This window comes from Mauremys mutica, chromosome 6, assembly GCF_020497125.1.
Source record: "Mauremys mutica isolate MM-2020 ecotype Southern chromosome 6, ASM2049712v1, whole genome shotgun sequence".
Taxonomy (NCBI): domain Eukaryota; kingdom Metazoa; phylum Chordata; order Testudines; family Geoemydidae; genus Mauremys; species Mauremys mutica.
In genome coordinates this window covers 1,398,331-1,424,330 of record NC_059077.1, presented here as the reverse complement: position 1 = coordinate 1,424,330, position 26,000 = coordinate 1,398,331, and the positions used below count along the sequence as shown (strand labels likewise).

The window sequence follows — 26,000 nt, the reverse complement described above, 5'->3', positions numbered from 1 at the left end:
GTGTTGTCTGGGAGCAGCATTTTCCAGGATGTGGTGACGTATCAGGTCCTCCGTGTCATCTGGGAGCAACGGTTCCCAGGCCATGGGGACGCGTCTGCTACTTAATGTCATCTGGGAGCACCGTTTCCTGAGCCGTGGGGACGTGTCAGGTCCTCTGTGTTGTCTGGGAGCAGCGTTTTCCAGGATGTGGTGACGTATCAGGTCCTCCGTGTCATCTGGGAGCAACGTTTCCCAGGCCATGGGAACGCATCTGCTACTCCGTGTCATCTGGGAGCACCGTTTCCTGAGCCGTGGGGACGTTTCAGGTCCTCTGTGTTGTCTGGGAGCAGCGTTTTCCAGGATGTGGTGACGTATCAGGTCCTCCGTGTCATCTAGGAGCAACGTTTCCCAGGCCATGAGGATGCGTCTGCTACTCGGTGTCATCTGGGAGCACCGTTTCCTGAGCCGTGGGGACGTGTAAGATCGTCTGTGTTGTCTGGAAGCAGCGTTTGCTGGGTCGTGGGGACGTGTCAGGTCCCCCGAGTCGTCTGGGAGCAGCGTTTCTCAAGACGTGGTGACGTGTCAGGTGCTCGGTGTCGTCTGCGAGCACCGTTTCCCAGGCTGTGGGGACGTGTTAGGTTCTCCTGGTCATCTGGGAGCAGCGTTTTCTAGGCTGGGGGAACGTGTCAGGTACTCTTTGTTGTCTGGAAGCAGCGTTTCCCGGGCCATGGGGACGTGTCTGGCACTTGGTGTCATCTGGGAGCACCGTTTTCTAGGCTGTGGGGACGTGTCTGGTACTCAGTGTTGTCTGGGAGCAGCATTTTCCAGGATGTGGTGACGTATCAGGTCCTCCGTGTCATCTGGGAGCAACGTTTCCCAGGCCATGGGGACGCGTCTGCTACTCAGTGTCATCTGGGAGCACCGTTTCCTGAGCCGTGGGGACGTGTCAGGTCCTCTGTGTTGTCTGGGAGCAGCGTTTTCCAGGATGTGGTGACATATCAAGTCCTCCGTGTCATCTGGGAGCAACGTTTCCCAGGCCATGGGGACGCGTCTGCTACTCGGTGTCATCTGGGAGCACCGTTTCCTGAGCCGTGGGGACGTGTCAGGTCCTCTGTGTTGTCTGGGAGCAGCGTTTCCCGGGTCGTGGGGACGTGTCAGGTCCCCCGAGTCGTCTGGGAGCAGCGTTTCTCAAGACGTGGTGACGTGTCAGGTGCTCGGTGTCGTCTGGGAGCACCGTTTCCCAGGCTGTGGGGACGTGTCAGGTTCTCCTGGTCATCTGGGAGCAGCGTTTTCTAGGCTGTGGGAACGTGTCAGGTACTCGGTGTTGTCTGGAAGCAGCGTTTCCCGGGCCATGGGGACGTGTTTGCTACTCAGTGTCATCTGGGAGTACCGTTTTCTAGGCTGTGGGGACGTGTCTGGTACTCGGTGTTGTCTGGGAGCAGCATTTTCCAGGATGTGGTGACGTATCAGGTCGTCTGTGTCATCTGGGAGCAACGTTTCCCAGGCCATGGGGACGCGTCTGCTACTCGGTGTCATATGGGAGCACCGTTTCCTGAGCCGTGGGGACGTGTCAGGTCCTCTGTGTTGTCTGGGAGCAGCGTTTCTCAAGACGTGGTGACGTGTCAGGTGCTCGGTGTCGTCTGGGAGCACCGTTTCCCAGGCTGTGGGGACGTGTCAGGTTCTCCTGGTCATCTGGGAGCAGCGTTTTCTAGGCTGTGGGAACGTGTCAGGTACTCGGTGTTGTCTGGAAGCAGCGTTTCCCGGGCCATGGGGACGTGTCTGGTACTTGGTGTCATCTGGGAGCACCGTTTTCTAGGCTGTGGGGACGTGTCTGGTACTCGGTGTTGTCTGGGAGCAGCATTTTCCAGGATGTGGTGACGTATCAGGTCCTCCGTGTCATCTGGGAGCAACGTTTCCCAGGCCATGGGGACGCGTCTGCTACTCGGTGTCATCTGGGAGCACCGTTTCCTGGGCCGTGGGGACGTGTCAGGTCCTCTGTGTTGTCTGGGAGCAGCGTTTCTCAAGACGTGGTGACGTGTCAGGTGCTCGGTGTCGTCTGGGAGCACCGTTTCCCAGGCTGTGGGGACGTGTCAGGTTCTCCTGGTCATCTGGGAGCAGCGTTTTCTAGGCTGTGGGAACGTGTCAGGTACTCGGTGTTGTCTGGAAGCAGCGTTTCCCGGGCCATGGGGACGTGTCTGGTACTTGGTGTCATCTGGGAGCACCGTTTTCTAGGCTGTGGGGACGTGTCTGGTACTCGGTGTTGTTTGGGAGCAGCATTTTCCAGGATGTGGTGACGTATCAGGTCCTCCGTGTCATCTGGGAGCAACGTTTCCCAGGCCATGGGGACGCGTCTGCTACTCGGTGTCATCTGGGAGCACCGTTTCCTGAGCCGTGGGGACGTGTCAGGTCCTCTGTGTTGTCTGGGAGCAGCGTTTCCCGGGTCGTGGGGACGTGTCAGGTCCCCCGAGTCGTCTGGGAGCAGCGTTTCTCAAGACGTGGTGACGTGTCAGGTGCTCGGTGTCGTCTGGGAGCACCGTTTCCCAGGCTGTGGGGACTTGTTAGGTTCTTCTGGTCATCTGGGAGCAGCGTTTTCTAGGCTGTGGGAACGTGTCAGGTACTCGGTGTTGTCTGGAAGCAGCGTTTCCCGGGCCATGGGGACGTGTTTGCTACTCAGTGTCATCTGGGAGCACCGTTTTCTAGGCTGTGGGGACGTGTCTGGTACTCGGTGTTTTCTGGGAGCAGCATTTTCCAGGATGTGGAGACGTATCAGGTCGTCTGTGTCATCTGGGAGCAACGTTTCCCAGGCCATGGGGACGCGTCTGCTACTCGGTGTCATATGGGAGCAGCGTTTCTCAAGACGTGGTGACGTGTCAGGTGCTCAGTGTCGTCTGGGAGCACCGTTTCCCAGGCTGTGGGGACGTGTCAGGTTCTCCTGGTCATCTGGGAGCAGCGTTTTCTAGGCTGTGGGAACGTGTCAGGTACTCGGTGTTGTCTGGGAGCAGCGTTTCCCGGGCCATGGGGACGTGTCTGGTACTTGGAGTCATCTGGGAGCACCGTTTTCTAGGCTGTGGGGACGTGTCTGGTACTCGGTGTTGTCTGGGAGCAGCATTTTCCAGGATGTGGTGTCGTATCAGGTCGTCTGTGTCATCTGGGAGCAACGTTTCCCAGGCCATGGGGACGCGTCTGCTACTCGGTGTCATCTGGGATCACCGTTTCCCGGGTCGTGGGGACGTGTCAGGTCCCCCGAGTCGTCTGGGAGCAGCGTTTCTCAAGACGTGGTGACGTGTCAGGTGCTCGGTGTCGTCTGGGAGCACCGTTTCCCAGGCTGTGGGGACGTGTCAGGTTCTCCTGGTCATCTGGGAGCAGCGTTTTCTAGGCTGTGGGAACGTGTCAGGTACTCGGTGTTGTCTGGGAGCAGCATTTTCCAGGATGTGGTGACGAATCAGGTCCTCCGTGTCATCTGGGAGCAACGTTTCCCAGGCCATGGGGACGCTTCTGCTACTCGGTGTCATATGGGAGCACCGTTTCCTGAGCCGTGGGGACGTGTCAGATCGTCTGTGTTGTCTGGGAGCAGCGTTTGCTGGGTCGTGGGGACGTGTCAGGTCCCCCGAGTCGTCTGGGAGCAGCGTTTCTCAAGACGTGGTGACGTGTCAGGTGCTCGGTGTCGTCTGCGAGCACCGTTTCCCAGGCTGTAGGGACGTGTCAGGTTCTCCTGGTCATCTGGGAGCAGCGTTTTCTAGGCTGTGGGAACGTGTCAGGTACTCGGTGTTGTCTGGAAGCAGTGTTTCCCGGGCCATGGGGACGTGTCTGGTACTTGGTGTCATCTGGGAGCACCGTTTTCTAGGCTGTGGGGACGTGTCTGGTACTCAGTGTTGTCTGTGTCATCTGGGAGCAACGTTTCCCAGGCCATGGGGACGCGTCTGCTACTCGGTGTCATATGGGAGCACCGTTTCCTGAGCCGTGGGGACGTGTCAGATCGTCTGTGTTGTCTGGGAGCAGCGTTTGCTGGGTCGTGGGGACGTGTCAGGTCCTCCGTGTCATCTGGGAGCAACGTTTCCCAGGCCATGGGGACACGTCTGCTACTCGGTGTCATCTGGGAGCACCGTCTCCTGAGCCGTGGGGACGTGTCAGGTCCTCTGTCTTGTCTGGGAGCAGCGTTTCCCGGGTCGTGGGGACGTGTCAGGTCCCCCGAGTCGTCTGGGAGCAGCGTTTCTCAAGACGTGGTGACTGTCAGGTGCTCGGTGTCATCTGGGAGCAACGTTTCCCAGGCCATGGGGACGCGTCTGCTACTCGGTGTCGTCTGGGAGCACCGTTTCCTGGGCCGTGGGGACGTTTCAGGTTCTCCTTGTCATCTGGGAGCAGCGTTTTCTAGGCTGTGGGAACGTGTCAGGTACTCGGTGTTGTGTGGAAGCAGCGTTTCCCGGGCCATGGGGACGTGTCTGGTACTTGATGTCATCTGGGAGCACCGTTTCCTGGGCCGTGGGGATGTGTCTGGTACTCGGTGTTGTCTGGGAGCAGCATTTTCCAGGATGTGGTGACGTATCAGGTCCTCCTTGTCATCTGGGAGCAACGTTTCCCAGGCCATGGGGATGCGTCTGCTACTCGGTGTCATCTGGGAGCACCGTTTCCTGAGCCGTGGGGACGTGTCAGGTCCTCTGTGTTGTCTGGGAGCAGCGTTTGCTGGGTCGTGGGGACGTGTCAGGTCCCCCGAGTCGTCTGGGAGCAGCGTTTCTCAAGACGTGGTAACGTGTCAGGTGCTCTGTGTCGTCTGTGAGCACCGTTTCCCAGGCTGTGGGGACGTGTCAGGTTCTCCTGGTCATCTGGGAGCAGCGTTTTCTAGGCTGTGGGAACGTGTCAGGTACTCTTTGTTGTCTGGAAGCAGCGTTTCCCGGGCCATGGGGACGTGTCTGGTACTTGGTGTCATCTGGGAGCACCGTTTTCTAGGCTGTGGGGACATGTCTGGTACTCAGTGTTGTCTGGGAGCAGCATTTTCCAGGATGTGGTGACGTATCAGGTCCTCCGTGTCATCTGGGAGCAACGTTTCCCAGGCCATCGGGACGCGTCTGCTACTCAGTGTCATCTGGGAGCACCGTTTCCTGAGCCGTGGGGACGTGTCAGGTCCTCTGTGTTGTCTGGGAGCAGCGTTTTCCAGGATGTGGTGACATATCAGGTCCTCCGTGACATCTGGGAGCAACGTTTCCCAGGCCATGGGGACGCGTCTGCTACTCGGTGTCATCTGGGAGCACCGTTTCCTGAGCCGTGGGGACGTGTCAGGTCCTCTGTGTTGTCTGGGAGCAGCGTTTCCCGGGTCGTGGGGACGTGTCAGGTCCCCCGAGTCGTCTGGGAGCAGCGTTTCTCAAGACGTGGTGACGTGTCAGGTGCTCGGTGTCGTCTGGGAGCACCGAATCCCAGGCTGTGGGGACGTGTCAGGTTCTTCTGGTCATCTGGGAGCAGCGTTTTCTAGGCTGTGGGAACGTGTTTGCTACTCAGTGTCATCTGGGTGCACCGTTTTCTAGGCTGTGGGGACGTGTCTGGTACTCGGTGTTGTCTGGGAGCAGCATTTTCCAGGATGTGGTGACGTATCAGGTCGTCTGTGTCATCTGGGAGCAACGTTTCCCAGGCCATGGGGACGCGTCTGCTACTCGGTGTCATATGGGAGCACCGTTTCCTGAGCCGTGGGGACGTGTCAGGTCCTCTGTGTTGTCTGGGAGCAGCGTTTCTCAAGACGTGGTGACGTGTCAGGTGCTCGGTGTCGTCTGGGAGCACCGTTTCCCAGGCTGTGGGGACGTGTCAGGTTCTCCTGGTCATCTGGGAGCCGCGTTTTCTAGGCTGTGGGAACGTGTCTGGTACTTGGTGTCATCTGGGAGCACCGTTTTCTAGGCTGTGGAGACGTGTCTGGTACTCGGTGTTGTCTGGGAGCAGCATTTTCCAGGATGTGGTGACGTATCAGGTCCTCCGTGTCATCTGGGAGCAACGTTTCCCAGGCCATGGGGACGCGTCTGCTACTCGGTGTCATCTGGGAGCACTGTTTCCTGAGCCGTGGGGACGTGTCAGGTCCTCTGTGTTTTCTGGGAGCAGCGTTTCTCAAGACGTGGTGACGTGTCAGGTGCTCGGTGTCGTCTGGGAACAACGTTTCCCAGGCCATGGGGACGCGTCTGCTACTCGGTGTCGTCTTGGAGCACCGTTTCCCAGGCTGTGGGGACGTTTCAGGTTCTCCTTGTCATCTGGGAGCAGCGTTTTCTAGGCTGTGGGAACGTGTCAGGTACTCGGTGTTGTCTGGAAGCAGCCTCTCCCGGGCCATGCGGACGTGTCTGGTACTTGGTGTCATCTGGGAGCACCGTTTCCTGGGCCGTGGGGACGTGTCTGGTACTCGGTGTTGTCTGGGAGCAGCATTTTCCAGGATGTGGAGACGTATCAGGTCCTCCGTGTCATCTGGGAGCAACGTTTCCCAGGCCATGGGGACGCGTCTGCTACTCGGTGTCATCTGGGAGCACCGTTTCCTGAGCCGTGGGGATGTGTCAGGTCCTCTGTGTTGTCTGGGAGCAGCGTTTGCCGGGTCGTGGGGATGTGTCAGGTCCCCCGAGTCGTCTGGGAGCAGCGTTTCTCAAGACGTGGTGACGTGTCAGGTGCTCGGTGCCGTCTGGGAGCACCGTTTCCCAGGCTGTGGGGATGTGTCAGGTTCTCCTGGTCATCTGGGAGCAGCGTTTTCTAGGCTGTGGGAACGTGTCAGGTACTCGGTGTTGTCTGGAAGCAGCGTTTCCCGGGCCATGGGGACGTGTCTGGTACTTGGTGTCATCTGGGAGCACCGTTTCCTGAGCTGTGGGGACGTGTCAGGTCCTCTGTGTTGTCTGGGAGCAGCGTTTCCCGGGTCGTGGGGACGTGTCAGGTCCCCCGAGTCATCTGGGAGCAGCGTTTCTCAAGACGTGGTGACGTGTCAGGTGCTCGGTGTCGTCTGGGAGCACCGTTTCCCATGCTCTGGGGACGTGTCAGGTTCTCCTCGTCATCTCGGAGCAGCGTTTTTTAGGCTGTGGGAACGTGTCAGGTACTCGATGTTGTCTGGAAGCAGCGTTTCCCGGGCAATGGGGACGTGTCTGGTACTTGGTGTCATCTGGGAGCACCGTTTTCTAGGCTGTGGGGACGTGTCTGGTACTCGGGGTTGTCTGGGAGCAGCATTTTCCAGGATGTGGTGACATGTCAGGTTCTCCGTGTCATCTGGGAGCAACGTTTCCCAGGCCATGGGGACGCGTCTGCTACTCAGTGTCATCTGGGAGCACCATTTTTTGGGCCGTGGGGACGTGTCAGGTCCTCTGTGTTGTCTGGGAGCAGCGTTTCCCGGGTCGTGGGGACGTGTCAGTTCCTCCCGAGTCATCTGGGAGCAGCATTTCTCAAGACGTGGTGATGTGTCAGGTGCTCAATGTTGTCTGGGAGCACCGTTTCCCAGGCCGTGGGGACGTGTCTGGTACTTGTTGTCATCTGGGAACACCGTTTTCTAGGCTGTGGGGACGTGTCTGGTACTCGGTGTTGTCTGGGAGCAGCATTTTCCAGGATGTGGTGACGTATCAGGTCCTCCGTTTCATCTGGGAGCAACGTTTCCCAGGCCATGGGGACGCGTCTGCTAGTCGGTGTCATCTGGGAGCACCGTTTCCTGGGCCGTGGGGACGTGCCAGGTCCTCTGTGTTGTCTGGGAGCAGCGTTTCCTGGGCAGTGTGGATGTCTAAGGTGCTCGGTGTCGTCTGGGAGCAGCGTTTTCCAGGCCGTGGGGACGTGTCAAGTCCTCCTTGTTGTCTGGGAGCACTGTTTCTCAAGACGTGGTGACATGTCAGGTGCTCAATGTCGTCTGGGAGCAACATTTGCCAGGCCGTGGGGACGTGTCTTGTACTCGGTGTCATCTGGTAGCCCATTTTCTAGGCTGTGGGGATGTGTCATGTGCTCCGTTTTATCTGGGAGCAGCGTTTCCCGGTCCGTGGGGATATCTCAGGGGCTCAGTGTCGTCTGGGAGCAGCCTTTCCCGGGCTGTGGGGACGTCTTATCTGGGAGCAACATTTACCAGGCCATGAGGACATGTCAGGTACTCGGTCTCATCTGGGAGCAGCGTTTCCCGGGCCGTGGCGACGTGTCAGGTGGTTGGTGTCGTCTGGTAGCAGCATTTTCCAGGCTGTGGGGATGTCTAAGGTGCTCGGTGTCATCTTGGAGCTACGTTTCCCAAGCCGTAGAGACGTGTCTGGTACTCGATGTCGTCTGGGAGCAGCGTTTTCCAGGCCGTGGGGACGTGTCAGGTGGTCAGTGTGATCTGTGAGCACCGTTTCCCGGGCCGTAGTGACGTGTCAGGTCCTCCGTGTCGTCTGGGAGCAGCGTTTCTCGGGTCGTGGGGACGTCTCAGGGACTCAGTGTTGTGATGACCTGGGACTGTTCTTACTGTCTTCTGTGAATACTGAGTGGTGGCAGTTGTCCTGGGAGTACGTTCTGCACTGGGGGCGGGAGACTGGCTGGAGGGAAGATGCCTGAGCATGTAACGTGGGAACCCAGGAAGGGGTTAGAGGCCAGGTGACACCTCTGCTGGGGAAGCTGAACAATGGCTGGAGGAGGAGACAGGGAAGAGGAGTTTCAGGAGCTGGCTGGGGTAATGGAGGGAAGCTCAGACAGGGCTCTGACCCCCCCAAGGGGGCTGTGGTGCTCCTGTGACCCCAAGATGGACCTAATTGGGGAGGATCCTGTTGTCTGTGCCTACAACACCTGTCTGGGACTGTGTTCCTGTCGTCTAAATAAACCTTCTGCTTTACTGGCTGGCTGAGAGTCACGGTGAATCGCAGGAAGCCGGGGGTGCCGGGCCCTGACTCCCCCACACTCCGTGACAGGTGTCATCTGGGAACAGCGTTCTCCAGGCTGTGGGGACGTGTCAGGTTCTCCGTGTCATGTGAAAGCAGCATTTCCCAGGCTGTGTGGATGTTTAAGGTGCTCGATGTTATCTGGGAGCAGCGTTTCCCAGGCCATGGGGACATGTCATGTACTCCCTGTCATCTGAGAGCACAGAATCATAAAGTCATAGATCATTAGGGTTGGAAGGGACGTCAGGAGATCATCTAGTCCAACCCCCTGCTCAAAGCAGGACCAATCCCCAAATCACTAAACGTCCCCCCCTTGGATTAAACTCGCAACCCTGGGTTTGTGGATTGCCACGGGCTCGCAGGGGCGAAAGAAAATGCAGGCCTGTTATTTACCAGGCTGCACGTGGCAACAGACTATATTGGTAAGGGATGCAAGGAGAGTGTGGGTCACGATGCAAACTGCAGACACACACACACACACTAAACTTAATCAGTTTAAAAGTTTTATTGGGGATAATTACAAGGGGTAAGGGAGCAGTGGATGATTAGCTAATAGAGTTAATGAAACTTAAAACAGACAATGACTAAAATATCTACTAACAATATTTATAAACAAAGATGCAGCATTTAGTGATAACTGATACTTACAAATACAAACCAACGCATAACGACCGGCAAACGTAGAAGCTCTGTTTGAAACACGTGAGCTGAGAGAGAGGCTTCGAGGTGATCAGGCTCGGTTACAGGTATACACAAGACACACGGGTATACACAGGATACACGGGTATACACAGAATACACGGGTATACACAGGATTCGTTTTTCTTTCTCCTCTCCCTGCCTGCACATGGCAGGCAGGCCTAAAGTACCCACAATGACATCATAGAAGTGTCATAGGGGACGGGGCCCAAAACCTGTTTGTGTTCGTTTCTGATTGGCACAAGCAAAGTTAACACCATGTAGGGGAGCAGGTGCCTTAAAGTCTGGCTTCGCCCCCAAAAGGTGAGGAAATGCATATTGTCTTAGAATGTGTTTAACACTGAATGACAAACGAAGAGGCCAGGGCAATACCGGTATGGGCAAGTTCTACAGGACGCAGACAGGAACTCATCTCAACAGAGATCATCTAGTCCAACCCCCTGCTCAAAGCAGGACCAATCCCCAAATCACTAAACGTCCCCCCCTTGGATTAAACTCACAACCCTGGGTTTAGCAGGCCAATGCTCAAACCACTGAGCTATCCCTCCCCTCAATAGCAGCATTTCCCGGGCTGTGGGGACGTGTCAGGTCCTCCGTGTCATGTGGGAGCAGCATTTCCCGGGCTGTGTGGACGTCTAGGGTGCTCGGTGTCATCAGAGAGCAGCGTTTCCCCGGCCATGGGGACGAGTCGGGTCCTCCGTGTCGTCTGGGAGCAGCGTTTCCAAGACTCTGGGGACATGTTAGGTGGTCGATGTCGTCTGGTAGCAGCGCTCCCCGGGGGCTGTGGGGACGTGTCACATGCTCCATTTCATGTGGGAACAGCGTTTCCCAGGCTGTGGGGATGTGTCAGGACCTCCGTTTCGTCTGGCAGCACCGTTTTCTAGGCTGTGGGGACATGTCAGGTGGTCGGTGTTATCTCGGAGCAGCGTTTCCCAGGCCGTGGGGGTGTGTCAGGTGCTCAGTGTCGTCTGGGAGTAGCGTTTCCCGGGCTGTAGGGACGTCTAATATGCTCGGTGTCGTCTGGGAGCAGCGTTGTCCAGGTCGTGGTGAAGTGTCAGGTCCTCCATGTCATCTGGGAACCCGTTTTCTAGGCTGTGGGGACGTGTCAAGTCCTCCGTGTCTTCTGGGACCAGCATTTCCCAGACCCTGTGGGGACATCTAAGGTGCTTGGTGTCATCTGGAAGCCACGTTTCCCAGGCCGTGGGGACGTGTCTGGTACTCGGTGTCGTCTGGGAGCAGCGTTTCCTGGGCCGTTGGGATGTGTCATGTCCTCCGTGTCATGTGGGAGCAGCGTTTACCAGACTGTGGGGACGTGTCAGGTCCTCCGTGTGTTCTGGGAGCAACGTTTCCCGGGCGGTGGGGACGTGTCAGGTTTTCGGTGTCGTCTGGGAGCAACGCTTCCCAGGCCTTGGGAACGTGTCATGTCCTCCGTGTCATCTGGGAGCACCGTTTCCTGAGCCGTGAGGACTTGTCAGGTGTCACAGACTCACAGTTCGTGCCCACTCGTGGCCCCGTGCGGTCCATGGGGGGGGCCCCTTTCAGTGCGACAGCCGTTCTCGGGGGGCCACTCTCTCTCGGGGTCAGGCCCCTCCACCTCCTGGAGCCGCACCTCTGAGCCTCAGCGCGTCTGTCTCTGCCATGGGCTCCCTCAGGGAGTCCCCTCACTCTGGACCCCCCGGGCCTTCTCACCCCCGAAGGGGTTGATGCCCTCTGTTCTCTAGCCCGGAGCGACTCTCAGCCAGCGTAACACAGGAGGGTTCATTGAGAGTTGAACCCAGCACAGGAAACTCTCAGGGCCTCAGGCCTGGCCTCCCTCAGCACAGCACATCCCAGTCCCCCTGCAGCCAGGTGGGCTCTGCCTGCTCCCCCTCTCCAGCCCAGAGCCCCCCTGCTTCCCAGCCGGGCCTCCAATATCCCCGGCCCCAGGCCCCCTCTGACCATTGGCTTCTCTCCAGGGAAACAGGGTCGTAAACAGGCAGGCCTGGGTCTCCTCTCCTCTCAGCCCCCCTCTGGCCCCTCTGGCTGGAGCCGGCTGGTCAGGTCCCCGGGCCCCTCTCCCCGCAGCCCATTGTCCTCCCACTGGCCAGAACCGGCTGCGACTCCTGAGCTGCGTCTCCAGGTCACCAGTCACTGGGGTCTCCGTCCTCCAGGCCATCGGCCGGGGTCCCGAGTTCCCTCTCCGGTCCTCTGTAGCAACGAACTCCCTCTCCCCTCCCCTCAATAAACCAGTAATACCCGGGGACACTGAGTCCCACCCCCTATGCATGCAACCCACAGGAAAACACAGAAAACCCCAAGAAACCCCCCCACTTCGTCACATCAGGTCCTCCATGTCGTCTGGGAGCAGCGTTTTCTAGACTGTTGGGACGTGTCAGGTACTCGATGTCATCTTGGAGCAACATTTTCCAGACCATGGGGATGTGTCAGGTCCTCCGTGTCATGTGGGAGCAAAGTTTCCCAGACTGTGGGCACGTGTCTGGTACTCGGTGTCGTCTGGGAGCAGCGTTTCCCAGGCCGTGGGGATGTATCAGGTGGTCGGTGTTGTCTGGGAGCAGATTTTCCAGGCTGTGGTGGCGTGTCAAGTACTCCTTGTCATCTGGGAGCAACGTTTCCCAGGCCGTGGAGACGTCTAAGGTACTTGGTGTCGTCTGGGAGCAACGTTTACCAGGCCGTGGGGAGCTGTCAGGTTCTCCGTGTGGCCTGGGAGCAGCGTTTCCCAGACTGTAGGGACGTGTCAGGTGGTTGATGTCGTCAGGGAGCAGCGTTTCCTAGGCTGTGGTTGTGACGAACTGGGACTGTTCTTAATGTGGTCTGTGAATGCCGAGTGTCAGGTGTTGGCCTGGGAGGACAGGCTGCATTGGGGGATGGGAGACTGGCCTTGAGGGAGGATACCTGAGCAGGTAACGTGAAAACCCAGGAAGGGGTTAGAGGCCAGGTGACACCTCTGCCCGGGAAGCTGAACAAAGGCTGGGGGAGGAGACGCTGGGGGGAGAGAGTTTCAGGAGCTGGCTGGGGAATGGAGGGAAGCACAGACAGGGCTCTGACCCCCCAAGGGGGCTGGGATGCTCCTGGGACCCCAAGATGGATCTAACTGGGGAGGATCCTGTTGTCTGTGCCTGCAAGACCTGTCTGGGACTGTGTTCCTGTCATCTGAATAAACCTGCTGCTTTACTGGCTGGCTGAGAGTCCTGGTGAACCGCAGGAAGCCGGGGGTGCCGGGCCCTGACTCCCCCACACTCCGTGACAGTGGTGACGTCTCAGGTGCTCAATATCATAGGGGCACACCGTTTCCCGGGCTGTGGAGACATGTCAGGTACTTGGTGCCACCTGGGAGCAGTGTGGAAGCCAGGAAATAATTAACAAGGATTTGAAGGGATCTTAATGAATGTCAGTTACTTAGCATGAGTTAGGCTAGCTGTGACCCTAATGACGTGAGATTTGTAGAAGCAAGATAATGTGAGACAGAGTAAACTGTGTGAAAAGTTATTACGACCTTGCAACAGTCTAACCAAATATGCAGGCTTGCTTTTCTTAGGAGTGAGACAAATAAGATAGCAGAAAGGCTTATGTATAAACAAAATGTATTTGTTGCTTTTTACCGTCTGTATTATTGCTAGAAATTGTCTGTAACAAAGGTATAAAGCTTGCTGTAATTGTTTACCAGTTGAGAGACCTGTCCGGGACTGGGGTGACCCTGTGTCCTATGGCACTCTCTCCCTCCATTGTAATTACTGGAGAAATAATAAAGTATTTGATTTTGCTGCACCCAAACAAAAAGCGAGAACTGAGTTTTTCTCCGACAGCAGCATTTCCCAGACTGTAGCAATGTGTCAGGTAGTCGATGTCGTCTGGGAGCGGTGTTTCCCGGGCCGTGGGGACGTCTAAGGTGCTCGGTGTCGTCTGGGAGCAACGTTTCCCGGGCCGTGGGGACGTCTAAGGTGCTCGGTGTCGTCTGGGAGCAGCGTTTCCCAGGTCATGGGGAGCTGTCAGGTTCTCTGTGTGGCCTGGGAGCAGCGTTTCCCTGACTGTGGGGACGTGTCAGGTGCTCAGTGTCCCAGGCTGTTTATTACATGGACCCTGCAATGGGATTGGCGCTGATGCACCAGAGCCCAGCTCTGCCCGAGATGGACACGCCCTTCACTTCTCTGGGCTGCCTGGGGGCAGCCGTGTGCAGTGAGGAGCAGCCGCTCTGCCAGCCCCTCTCCTGACGTGTTGAACAGCAGAGTCCCCCTCATGCTTGCCGACCCACAGGGCCCCGCCCCTGGAGATCTGGGTGGGATCTGCTCTGTGGCACGAGCCCCGGGGCGGCTGAGGTGCGGCGTGGCGCCAGGCCGTGGGTGCTGTTGGGTCTGGGGTGGGAGCAGGGAGCCGCGGCTGGGGCTGACTCCGCTGCACCCTCCCGCCCTGCAGGCCTTGCAGAAGTTTTCCGAACTCTTCCAGCTCTCCCCGTGCAAGGAGGCCCAGCAGCCCAGCAACCAGCCCAAGAACCGCAAGCCGACCATCCTGCCAGGTACCACGGTGGGGCCGGGCCTAGCCTGGGGCGAGTGGGTGGGCACCGTGCCCCGGGAGCGCTCAGGGACCTGGCTTTCCCGAGGCCCTGGCAGGGCTCTGTGGAGACTCGCTGCCCAGGGAGTGCCCTGCGTCTCAGCCCTCCCTGCCCCTGTCACTGGCTGGAGAGCTCCCAGCCAGTGCTCCACCAAGGGCCCCGGCCCCGGCCCAGGGCGGGGTTATTCTCTAAATCCCTCTGTCCTTCTGCGTTCATGGCCCAGCCCCACCCGGCATGCACCAGCTGGTACCCCTGCCCCGTGCCGCCAGCCCCCCGCCCCACGCACGGTGTAAGAGGCGAGTGCTGAGCGCTGGGACACCGGAAACCGACGGGGTCTGCTCCCCGCAGCTCCGCTGCCAGGCCAGGCACAGGCGCTGTGAGCATGGGGGGCTGGACCCTTCACGTGGTGCTTCTCGGCCCAGGCCGGGGGCTCCTGCCCGTGTGAGGGGTGGGACACGACCTCTCTCCTTCCTTCCCCTCCCAGCGGACTGCAACCGCCCCATCCTGATGTCCTCGCTGAACGCGGACGGCTCGCCTGGCTACATCAACGCGGTGTTTGTCGGGGTAGGGCTCCGGCTGTCCTGAGCGTGGGCGCGAGCAGCGAGCCCAGGACCTCCCCAGCCCCAGCCCTTGTGTCTCTGCCCGGGCCTCGTCTGCTGCCGTTAGCAGGGCCCAGCGATGGGGCTGCCGAGCACCAGGCTTCCCTGGGGATCCCCCAGACAGGGGCCTCGGCACCAGGAGATGGTCCCCGAGAATCAGTGTCAGTCCCCTTTCTCCCAGCCCAGCTGTGCCGCATCCCCTCCCCCCCAGCCCAGCTGTGCCGCATCCCCCTCCCCCCTCACAGCCCAGCTGTGCCACATCCCCTCCCCCCCAGCCCAGCTGTGCCGCATCCCCTCCCCCCCAGCCCAGCTGTGCCGCATCCCCTCCCCCTCCTGCCCCCCCAGCCCAGCAGTGCTGCATCCCCTCCCCCCCAGCCCAGCTGTGCCGCATCCCCCCCTTTGCCCTTGGCTTGCTGCAGTGAGCCCTGTCGCTGTGTCTGGGCTGGGGACCCTGGCGGCTCTGGCTGGGGGCCGGAGGGACCCGGAGCGTGAAGCTGGGCTGGTACCTTGGGCTGGGGGAGATGGTCCGGGGCAGTATCTCAGCCTGCGTGTTCCTGGGTCCGGGTCACACTTCCGCTCGGCCGAGCCCCGGCTGCTCCCCGCCATGGCAGGGCTGGGGCCAGCAGCGTGGCTGGCGGGGTGAAGGCTCTGGGTGGTGCCCGAGGCAGGGGCGCTGGCTGGTGGCTCCCACCGGGTCGGTCTGTGTCTCTTGCAGACGTACGCGGAAGAAGACAACGTCATCGTCACCCAGCTGCCGCTCAGGGAGACGCTGGTGGATTTCTGGGCCCTGCTCTGGGACTACACCTGCACCATGCTGGTCATGCTGAACCGCCTCGAGGAGCTGGACCAGGTCAGCCCTGCGCCATCTCCCCTGCACACCCGGGGCCGCCCCTGGCTCTGCCAGCCCTGGGGCATGAGCAGCTCACAGCAGGGCCCTGGCACACCCTGGGGTGGCCGGCTGAGAGCTCGGAGCACAAACGGGGGATGGAGGGGGCTGATCTGAGCAGCTTAGTGGCTGGCGCTTGAAGGAGAACCCCCACCTCCCCTCCTCACCACAGTGACGGGGTTTCCCTCCCTGCCGTGGGGCTGTCGGCCCACGCTGTAACCCCCGAGCTGTAACTCCCCGGGGCACAGATCCTCCGGCGGAGCCGCCCGGCCAGGCCAGGCAGCGGAGGGTGCTAGGGATGCCTGGGAGCCTCCGGGAGGGCAGATGCATTCGTGTATGGAGTGGGGTTGGGGATGGGGAATGGTGTCTGTCTGTGGGGCTTTGCTGGTTACTCCCCTCTCACCATCACACACTGGGACCCTCCGCAGAGAGACTGGGGCTACGCCGCATGTCCGTGCGCGTCGGGCGGCTGCAGCCTCCCAGCTCAGGGGGGCGCTGTGCCACCTCCCGCTCTGCTCCCCCTACCGGCAGGGTGCCTGGCATGGAGCTGTGAACCGGGCACCCCGGTCCTAGCAGTGGCAGCCCAGGCTCCCCCGCACCATCCGTCGCCTGTGCTGCAGCTCCCTGGCACTGCCTGCCTGCTGCCCTGTGTAGCCGAGCCCCTCCCGGCTCGCCCAGGGCGTCTGCCAGGCCCCAGCCCTGAGCGGAGCTACGCGGTCCCAGCCGGTGGAGTGGGACCCGGGGCTGGCTGAGACACAGGAGGTGCAGGCCTGGGGGTGCACAGCTTGGCCAGATGGCCGGGGGTGCAGTTGCACGCGTGGGCCCTGGCACCAGTGGTTCCCGTAGCGGTATGAGTGTACGTGCGTGAGGACACCAGGTGCCTGTGCCCTGTCTCTGGCCGGGCTGGTGTGTGGGCACACGTGGGGGTGGGAGCTGCTTTGTGCATCAGAACACTCAGAGCCGGCTGTAAGCCCATTCCCCCGACGCCCCGGAATTGGGCCCCGCGCCTAAGAGGGCCCCGCGCCATAGGCATCTTTTACATTTATTTTTAACTCACCCGGCGGCGGGGGGTGGGTGGTCCACTCCGGGGCTTCGGCAGCATTTTGGCCCGGGGTGGGTCCGTTCCGGGGCTTCGGCAGCATTTTGGCCCTGGGGCAGGGTGGGGGGTCCGTTCCAGGGCTTCGGCAGCATTTCAGCAGCAGGGGGTCCTTCGGTGCCGCAGAAGACCCGTAGTGGACCCCCCCCCGAAAAGTGCCGCCGAAGCCCCAGACCACTGCCGGGTATTCAGATCGGGCCCCGCCCTTCATAAAGCCGGCCCTGAGAACACCGCTATGAACGCTTCCCGTGTGCTGGCATTAGGCCTGTGTCTGTGCGTGTGCCCAGTCCGTGCGTGCCCTGTGAGCACACGTGTGTGAACAGGCCCGTGTGTGGGGTCTGAACATTTCCTGTGTGCTGGTGTTAGGCGCATGACTGCGTGTGCCGGTTCCCTATGTGCCCTGTGAGCACACGTGTGTGAGCAGGTCCATATGTTCACTCCCCAGACATACATGGCGTTCTGGCCTGCACATGGAGAGGCCTCTTACGGCCGTTTCCACGTCGAGCTGATCTCGGAGGAGCCGGGAGCTGGCTTCACCATCCGCACACTCGCTGTAACCAACAGGCAGCAGGTAGGTGCTGCCCCAGAGTGGGGTGCCTGGGATGGTCCTGGGTCTTCCTCTGAGGTGTCTCGGGGTCCCCGGGCGATGCTCTGGAACTGCTCCCCACAAAGCCAGGCAGGACTCTGGGGAGCCTCCTCTCCCTCGGAGCAGCCTGTCTGCAGGGCAAGAAGCTCCCACGGCTTCACCTCCTGGGTCTCTCCTTGGAGCATTCAGCATCCTCTGCCCCTCCGTGCGCTTCCCCCAGCGAGTCCGCCCAGGCGGGTCCTGGGGAAGCCACAGGGTCCTGCCCCCCCACTGCGCAGTCAGACGGGACTCTCAGCCAGCCAGTAACACAGAGGTTTATTCAATGACAGGAACAGGGTCTAACAGAGCTTGTAGGTACAGAGAACGGGACCCCTCAGCCGGGTCCATTCTGGGGGGCAGTGAGCCAGACCCCCACGTCTGCACTTCACTCCTCGTCCCCAGCCAGCTCCAGACTGACACGCCCTCCAGTCCCTCCTCCTCTGCTCAGCTCCTTTCCCGGGCCAGGAGGTCACCTGGTCTCTTTGTCTCCAACACCTTCAGTTGGCACCTTTGCAGAGGAGGGGCCCAGGCCATCAGTTGCTAGGAGACAGAGTGTCGGGCATTTCGGTGCACTGGCCCTTTGCTCACCCTTATTCCACCACCTAGAGACTTAAGAACTGCAGAGGGGACACTGAGGCACCCACACAGTATTCAGAGAAAACATTAAGAACATTTCCAGTTCGTCACATGAGGTCAGCCCTCAGGGCCCTGCCCCCCAGGAGAGCCGTGGGGCCCTAGGCAGGATTTATGGGGCCCTGGGCAGTATTAAACTGGTGCCCCTATGCCTGAGGGCAGCCCGAGCTTGCAGCCCGGCAGCGGGGGGGTGGAGGGGGAGGCAGAAAGGATAACAAAACACCCAGCCCCCCTCACGGTGATGGAGAGTCACTGTTCCCTGCAGACACCCTGTACCCTCTCCCTCACGCAGAATGGACGGGCAGAAGGTACCTAATTAAAAACACTAAACTTGGGAATAAAAAATGTCACTCACAGGTTTTTTGATCTGCCCTGAAGTTTGTCAGAGATTTATTTGCAAAAACTTTGTAGTAAGGGTGAGTCAGCCGTCCTGCTGAACACAACATTCAATATTATGGAATGCACGATGCAGCTCTTCTCTGTTTTCCCTTTTCTTCATCAGTATTTTTAGCCTCTTTTATATTTTAAATGTACCCTTAAGCCTTCATAAAGTCCTCATTCCAGCTTACTACATATTTAACTCACTGAAACAAAGACATTCTTTTAAATTAATCAGGCACAGAGGTTTAGTGTGTTCATGATAATGTTCTTCGCTTTCAGAAAAAAGCAAACTAATTTACTGTGTGTGATCTCCGTAACAATACAGGTTTATGAAATGTCACCACCTTTAAAAAATATGTTTCCCAAGATTTTAGGCATAACAAAGGATTTTATCTCTCTCTAGGTGCTGATTTGGCTGGAGGGTTCTCTTAAAACTAGTTCATCAGATAGTCAGAAGTAAAGAAAGGGGAACGCTTTGTCCAGCTTTCTGGAAGGAAGGGGGTGTTGTCCCTTCAAGGGCTCTCTTCAATGGGGGGTGGGGGATGAGGGGGTGAAGGGAGAAAGGGAAGGACAGAAAGACTTTGGAAGCAAGTTTTTTTACTATAGTAATTAAAATGTGTATTTTAGCTAAGGGGGGTCTTTTGAAGGATTTATTTAAAAAACTGTATGTCTGAAGATCCCAGCATTTAAGGCTAAAGATGATCGTGCATCTACAAATCTATACAAGGATTTTATAATCTTCACTGACACACTAATGAAATATTTTTAAAGCAAATATTAAACTAAGGTCCTGTAGAGTATGATGTTCTGAGTAAATATGACAGTCATGCTGTCACCGAGTCCCCGGGCGCTGCTCTGGAACTGCTCCCCACCAAGCCAGGCAGGACTCTGGGGAGCCTCCTCTCCCTCGGAGCAGCCTGTCTGCAGGGCAAGAAGCTCCCACGGCTTCACCTCCTGGGTCTCTCCTTGGAGCATTAGCATCCTCTGCCCCTCCGTGCGCTTCCCCCAGCGAGTCTGCCCAGGCGGGGTCCTGGGGAAGCCAGAGGGTCCTGCCCCCCACTGCGCAGTCAGACGTGACTCTCAGCCAGCCAGTAACACAGAGGTTTATTCGATGACAGGAACAGGGTCTAAAACAGAGCTTGTAGGTACCGCGAACCGGACTCCTCGGCCGGGTCCATTCTTGGGGGCAGTGAGCCAGACCCCCACGTCTGCACTTCACTCCTCGTCCCCAGCCAGCCCCAAACTGAAACCCCCTCCAGCCCCTCTTCTCTGCTCAGCTCCTTTCCCGGGCCAGGAGGTCACCTGACCTTTTTGTCTCCAACACCTTCAGTTGGCACCTTTGCAGAGGAGGGGCCCAGGCCATCAGTTGCTAGGAGACAGAGCATCAGGCATTTAGGTGCACTGGCCCCTTCCTCTGCAGCAACCACACCCCCTGATCCCACCACCTAGATATTAAGAACTGCAGAGGGGACACTGAGGCACCAACACCGTATTCAGAGCAAACATGAAGAACATTCCCAGGTGGTCACACAGGCACAGCTGGTTCTGTCAGTACATTCAGAAACTGACAGTCTCTACCTGGGGGTTGGCAAATGCTGGTTACATGGCGTCATTACCCCTTGACTGGCTCTTTAGCAGTTTCAGTGTTGTGCTAACAGGGCTGCTGGCTGGAGGCTTTTTCACTTTTAACTCCTAGATCCCCTCCCGAGGAGACTCACCAGGCTGCAGCACCAGCTGCGGGAGCCTGCAGGAAGGGTCAGAACAGGGATAGGAAAGCCGGGGGTGGGGGGGGTGGGGGTGGATACTGAGACCCAGCGGTGCCCCTGATTTTCAGGTGCTCTACGCAGCTGCACATGTTGCGAGAATGCCTAAGGACGGCCCTGCAGCAGGGCTCCCAGCTCAACGGAGACCCAGCTGGGAGCTGAGATTCAGGGCTAGCTGCTGATCCGACCACAGAGCTCAGAGCCGCTATCGCTGCCCTGAGGGTGACCCTCGCCTGGCCAGGGCCCTGGGGGACTCCAGGTGGGGCCCTCGGAGCAGGGCTGGGCCCTCGGCCGCCTAGAGAGTGATTGCTGCCCCCTGAGGATGGGACTGTGCGGGGAGGGTGTTGGGGAGCCCGGCTGCCTTTCAGAACCGTCCTGCGAAAGGCAGCGCGGCAGCCAGGCTGGAGAGAAGGCAGGGCCCACACGGTATCGTAGCTGTCAGCCGTCCTGCTCCACTCGGCCGCGTGAGGCCTCGGCTGCCGTCCTGTGCCCACGTCTGGGCGCCCCGCGCTTTGGGAAAGGGGGCAGGCTGGCGAGGGGCCAGAGGAGAGAGACGGGTCAGAGAACCTGGCCGGTGGGGGAAGGTTCAAACAACTGGGCACGTTCAGGGCGGAGGGGACCTGAGAACAGCTTTCCCAGCTGAGCCCTGTTCATAGAATCATAGAATATCAGGGCTGGAAGGGACCTCAGGAGGTATCTAGTCCCACCCCCTGCTCAAAGCAGGACCAAACCCAACTAAATCATCCCAGCCAGGGCTTTGTCAAGCCTGACCTTAAAAACCTCTAAGGAAGGAGATTCCACCACCTCCCTAGGGAACCCATTCCAGTGCTTCACCACTCTCTGAGTGAAAAAGTTTTTCCTAATGTCCAACCTAAACCTCCCCCACTGCAACTTGAGACCATTACTCCTTGTTCTGTCATCTGCCACCACTGAGAACAGTCTAGATCCATCCTCTTTGGAACCCCACTTCAGGTAGTTGAAAGCAGCTATCAAATCCCCCCTCATTCTTCTCTTCTGCAGACTAAACAATCCCAGTTCCCTCAGCCTCTCCTCATAAGTCATGTGCTAACTCTGCTGCGGTTCCTCCCCTCCTCACTAGCCCAAGAAGCCCGCGCAGGAGATCAGGTTGTGGCAAGTAGACGACTGGCCCATGCAGCAGCAGCTCCCCCCACGCCCTGCCACCATCATCAGCCTGCTGGGGGAGGTGGAGCGGAGCCGGCGGACGAGCCAGGACAGCCACGTTCTCGTCACTTGCTGGTGAGTGAGGGCTCTGGGCCGGGCAGCCCTGGCGTGATAGCAGGCCCGTGGTCCCAGCTCCAGCAGCACCCGGCACAACGGGCTGTCTCTGCCCGGTGCGGAGCAGGAGCTCACGCCCATCCCTGCAGCAGGAAGTGGCTCAGCGCAGTGGGCACCGGGCACAGACTCTCCTGGGTGGAGGCTGGCGTAGACTGGGACCATCGATGGGTGTGGAACCGGCAGTAACCGCAGGCAGGGCCAGGGTCAATACCTGGGGGTTCCTTTCCATCGACACAACACAGAGCCGCTCGAGCCCCCACCCAGTGACCTGGGACAATTACACCCACCCCTGGGGGCCTCTGGGAGGCCAAACTTCCCCTCTCGCAAGCACAGAGTGTAGGAAAGACACTTTTCATGCAGGGAGGGAAGTCACCTGACATTAATTAGGGAAAACGCCACAAGCAGGATTCATAAACAAACTGTGAGCAGGACGCCCACCCAGCGTGCGTGGGGCAGAGCTTCCGCCTCGTGTTCTTCCGTTCTACAGCCGACCTGTGCTTCCCCCCCCCACCAGTTAAACCAGTCTAGGGACCTTTAGGGAAACTCCACACCCCCAGGGGGAAGCGTGCCCACCCCTCTTACTTTCACGGGGCTCTGGCATTCGAGCCCCTGGCTAAACGAGGTGTTTTCAGCTGAGGGCGACCCCCTCATTTGGGACAGGGTAAGCACAGCCCTGCCCCCCTTTGCTCCTACCACAAAGACAACAACAGCATTTCACCCCCCTGCAGTCAGTACTAAAGTGATTTGTAACCCAGCACCAGCCAGTGTTGGTCACTTTGGGCAGCACAGCTCTGTCTGCTGGTGTAACGCTGGTGTAACGCTGCTGCCTTTGGTGGGACCCCCCTGAGAGTATCAGTTCAGGACAAATTGCTCAGAGCAGGGCAGTCGCAGCCCTAGGCTGGGGGTCCTTCGTTAGTAAGGCACCAAACCAGCCAGACAGAGAGGACTTCGGTCTCACCCCACTGGCTAACCACAAGTCACACAAGCAATTCCCTTAGACACTCCAGTTTCCCAGTATCACCACCAGTGCCACTCGTCCTGGGGATGAATGGTTATGAAAACCAACACCCCAGTAAAAGAAAAAGGTTCTCTCGATCCCAAAGGACCAAGCCCCAGACCCAGGTCAATCTACACATCAGATCTTACCCACAAATCACGCTGTTGCCAATCCTCTCGAATCTAACAGTTTATTCATAAAAAGAAAGAAATATAGATGAGAGCTAGAATTGGTTAAATGGAATCAGTCACATCCAGTAATGGCAAAGTTCTTAGTTCAGGCTTGCAGCAGTGATGGAGTAAACTGCAGGTTCAAATCAAGTCTCTGGAACATCCCCCGCTGGGATGGGTCATTCAGTCCTTTGTTCAGAGCTTCAGTTTGTAGCAAAGTCCCTCCAGAGGTCAGAAGCAGGATTGAAGACAAGATGGAGGAGATGCAGCTGCCTTTTATAGCCTCTTGCCATATGGCCTCTGCTTCCTTTGTCCCAAATACAAACTACCGAGCACGTGGCCTGGAAAAACCTGAGTTCTGTCCATAGGCCTGTCCCTGCCTTGCTGAGTACAAGGTGTATCTGCTTCTCTCCATGGGTCAGTTGTATTAGCTGATGGTCCTTAATGGGCCCTCAAGCAGGCCAGGCAGAGCTGATGCCAAATTGTCTGGGGTGTCCCCCAGAAGCACAGCACAAGTGTGAAGCACAGACAGGATAGAGCCAATACTTATAACTTTAAAGCCATAGCCTGGGCTGCAGCTCCCTGGCGCACCAGCCACGTAGAACAGCGGCAGGTCTGGGCGCTGGCAGCTCGGTGCCATTGGGCAACCCCGGGCCTGCGCCGATCCGCACTTTCCTTCTGCCCCATAGGGACGGTGCCAGCCGCTGCGGGCTCTTCTGTGCCGCCAGCTTCATGTGTGAGCAGATCCGCAGCGAGGGGCTGCTGGACGTCTCACAGGCGGTGAGAATGCTGAAGCGCCGGCGACGGCAGATGATCAAGGATGTGGTAAGTGCCCCAGCCTGGCCCAGAGAGGCCGGTGCTCCTGCTGCCAGCCCCAAGGCCAGGAGCCAGAGCTCAGGCAGCCCCTGCGACTGCCCCAGTCGCCCCGGGACAGTCACACAATCAAAGCTCCTGCCTCCCCAGCATCCCATGCTGCTCTCAGTCCCTCCCTGGCTCCTTGGGCCCAGGCTGATTCCAGAGCCCCCAGAGCGGGAAACAGACCCCAGCCCCAGCTGCCTCGGGGTGGCGGGGGGTGGGGGTGAGATCTGCAGCCTCTGGGGATTGTGCTTCACGTCAGAGGCTATGGTGATGGGCTCTGCTAGAGCCAAGACAGCATGGCAGGAGTGGGGGAGCTCCTCCGGGTCCGGCTCGGTGAGGCTGCAGCCGGGGGCCGGGCTCCTGCTGGGTCCGGATCGGGGAGGCTGCGGCCGGGGGGCAGGGGCCGGGCTCCTGCTGGGTCTTGCTCTGGGAGGCTGCAGCTGGGGGCCGGGGGCCAGGTTCCGGGCTCCAGCCAGGCCCGGCTCAGGCTCAGGGAGGCTGCGGCCGGGGGCTAGGCTCCTGCTGGGTCCGGCTCAGGGAGGCTGTGGCTGGGGCCCGGGGGCTAGGCTCCTGCTGGGTCCGGCTCTGGGAGGCTGCGGCTGGGGGCCGGGGGCTGGGCTCCTGCTGGGTCCGGCTCAGGGAGGCTGTGGCTGGGGCCCGGGGGCTGGACTCCTGCTGGGTCCGGCTCTGGGAGGCTGCGGCTGGGGGCCGGGGGCCGGGCTCCTGCCGGGTCCGGCTCAGGGAGGCTGTGGCTGGGGGCTGGGCTCCTGGTGGGTCCGGCTCTGGGAGGCTGCGGCTGGGGGCTGGACTCCTGCTGGGTCCGGCTCTGGGAGGCTGCGGCTGGGGGCTGGACTCCTGCTGGGTCCAGCTCTGGGAGGTTGCAGCTGGGGGCCGGGGGCTGGGCTCCTGCTGGGTCCGGCTCTGGGAGGCTGCGGCTGGGGGCTGGACTCCTGCTGGGTCCGGCTCTGGGAGGCTGCGGCTGGGGGCTGGACTCCTGCTGGGTCCAGCTCTGGGAGGTTGCAGCTGGGGGCCGGGGGCTGGGCTCCTGCTGGGTCCGGCTCTGGGAGGCTGCGGCTGGGGTGCTCACATGCAGCTTCTCTCCCCAGGCGCAGTACAGGTTCTGCTACGAGTTAGCCCTGAGCTACCTGGACTCATTCAAACTCTATGGGAATTTCAAATAGAGGTGAGCAAGGGACCATCTCGAGTCAGGACCTGCCGCTGCTGCTGCTTCTCGTGGCACCTCCATACTGCTCTGTGCCCGGGCAGACGCCCTGTCCTGGGGGGCGAGCTGGGGCCATGGAACCTGGCAGAGACGAGAAGGGCCCTGGCGGTGCCGGCTGGGATGCTCTGGACTCCTGACACTCCGTACCCTGGAGCCCCCGCAGCTGGCTGAAGCAGACAATTTCCTCTGGGATCATTTCCAGGGCGGGGGTCGATCCCAGACTTTGCTCAGCCAGGGATTTGGGCGGTAACGTACCTGGAGCCAGAGCCAGTGTGCACTGTCACTTCTCAGGGTTAGCCGAGGTGTCCGGGGGGAATCGCCACCGCTGCTCGCCGCGGGAGGGAGCCCTGGCCATGCCCACCAGGGAAACGCTCCCAGAGTCCCGGCTGCTGGCAACACGAGCACTCCAAGCCGGGCTCCGCGAGCCCTGTGCCTTCCCTCTGCAGGCTGCTCATTTACACGCCCTGCCCTGTTCCACTCCCGGGCCTGATGCTGCGTCTCCTGGACCCCAGCGACACACACCAAGCTGCTGCCCTGTGGAAACGGTGCCTCAGTTTACCAGCTTCACCTCAGGTTTAGGTGCAGCCCAGCCTGTCGTCTTGTAAGCAAGGAGCACGGCCCATGGCTGGGGCAGCAGCTGTGCCAAGGAAAACCCAGTCCCCAGATTCCTGTTTGTTGCCTTTTCATCATCAGAACAGGGGCCCTGGTGGCACATCAGAGACTCACACATTGATTTGGGCGTGAGCTTTCGTGGGCTCCAGCCCACTTCATCGGCTGCATAGACTGGAACATTTAGTGAGACACATATATATGCTCAAATAAATGGGTTCATCTCTAAGTGCCACAAGGACTGCTGTTCTTTCTGCAGATACAGACTAACACGGCTGCTGCTCTGACACGTATTGTCATTAGTTATCGATTCTGGCAAAGCTCAGACACATTAACACGCTTCCAGACTGCGCCATGGACTACGGTTGCACTTGTTCAGGGGTGGCTCTAGGCACCAGTTGTCACAGAGTCCCCGGGCGATGCTCTCAACTGCTCCCCACAAAGCCAGTCAGGACTTTGGGGAGCCTCCTCTCCCTTGGAGCAGCCTGTCTTTAGGGCAGGAAGCTCATACGTCGCATTCATATGTGCCCCTCCGTGTGCTTCCCACAGCGAGTCCACCCCAGCGGGGTCCTGGGGAAGCCAGAGGGCCCTGCACCCCCACTTCACAGTCAGACGTGACTCTCAGCCAGCCAGTAACACAGGTTTATTTAGACGACAGGAACACAGTCCAGACCAGGTCTTGCCAGTACAGACAACAAGACCCCCCCTTAGTTAGGTCCATCTGGGGCCCCAGGGAGGCCACCGCCCCGTTGGGAGGCCCGAGCCTCCTCAGGGCTCCCCTCCATTTCCCAGCCAGCTTCCAAAAACTACCCAACC

General features: G+C 59.3%; 1 protein-coding gene across 1 annotated transcript in view; it reads left to right on the top strand.

Moving 5' to 3' along the window:
• LOC123372836 (receptor-type tyrosine-protein phosphatase epsilon-like) overlaps positions 1-25,763 on the top strand; it is a 58,245-nt gene extending 32,482 nt beyond the window's left edge. Inside the window, exons 19-25 of the mRNA XM_045021344.1 lie at positions 13,914-14,013; positions 14,534-14,613; positions 15,364-15,498; positions 17,076-17,201; positions 21,132-21,289; positions 23,185-23,320; positions 24,460-25,763. Of these exons, the coding sequence (XP_044877279.1) occupies positions 13,914-14,013; positions 14,534-14,613; positions 15,364-15,498; positions 17,076-17,201; positions 21,132-21,289; positions 23,185-23,320; positions 24,460-24,534 (810 nt within the window). The 3' untranslated portion in view covers positions 24,535-25,763. The remainder of the gene's footprint in view (positions 1-13,913; positions 14,014-14,533; positions 14,614-15,363; positions 15,499-17,075; positions 17,202-21,131; positions 21,290-23,184; positions 23,321-24,459) is intronic.
• Positions 25,764-26,000: the final 237 nt, after the last annotated feature.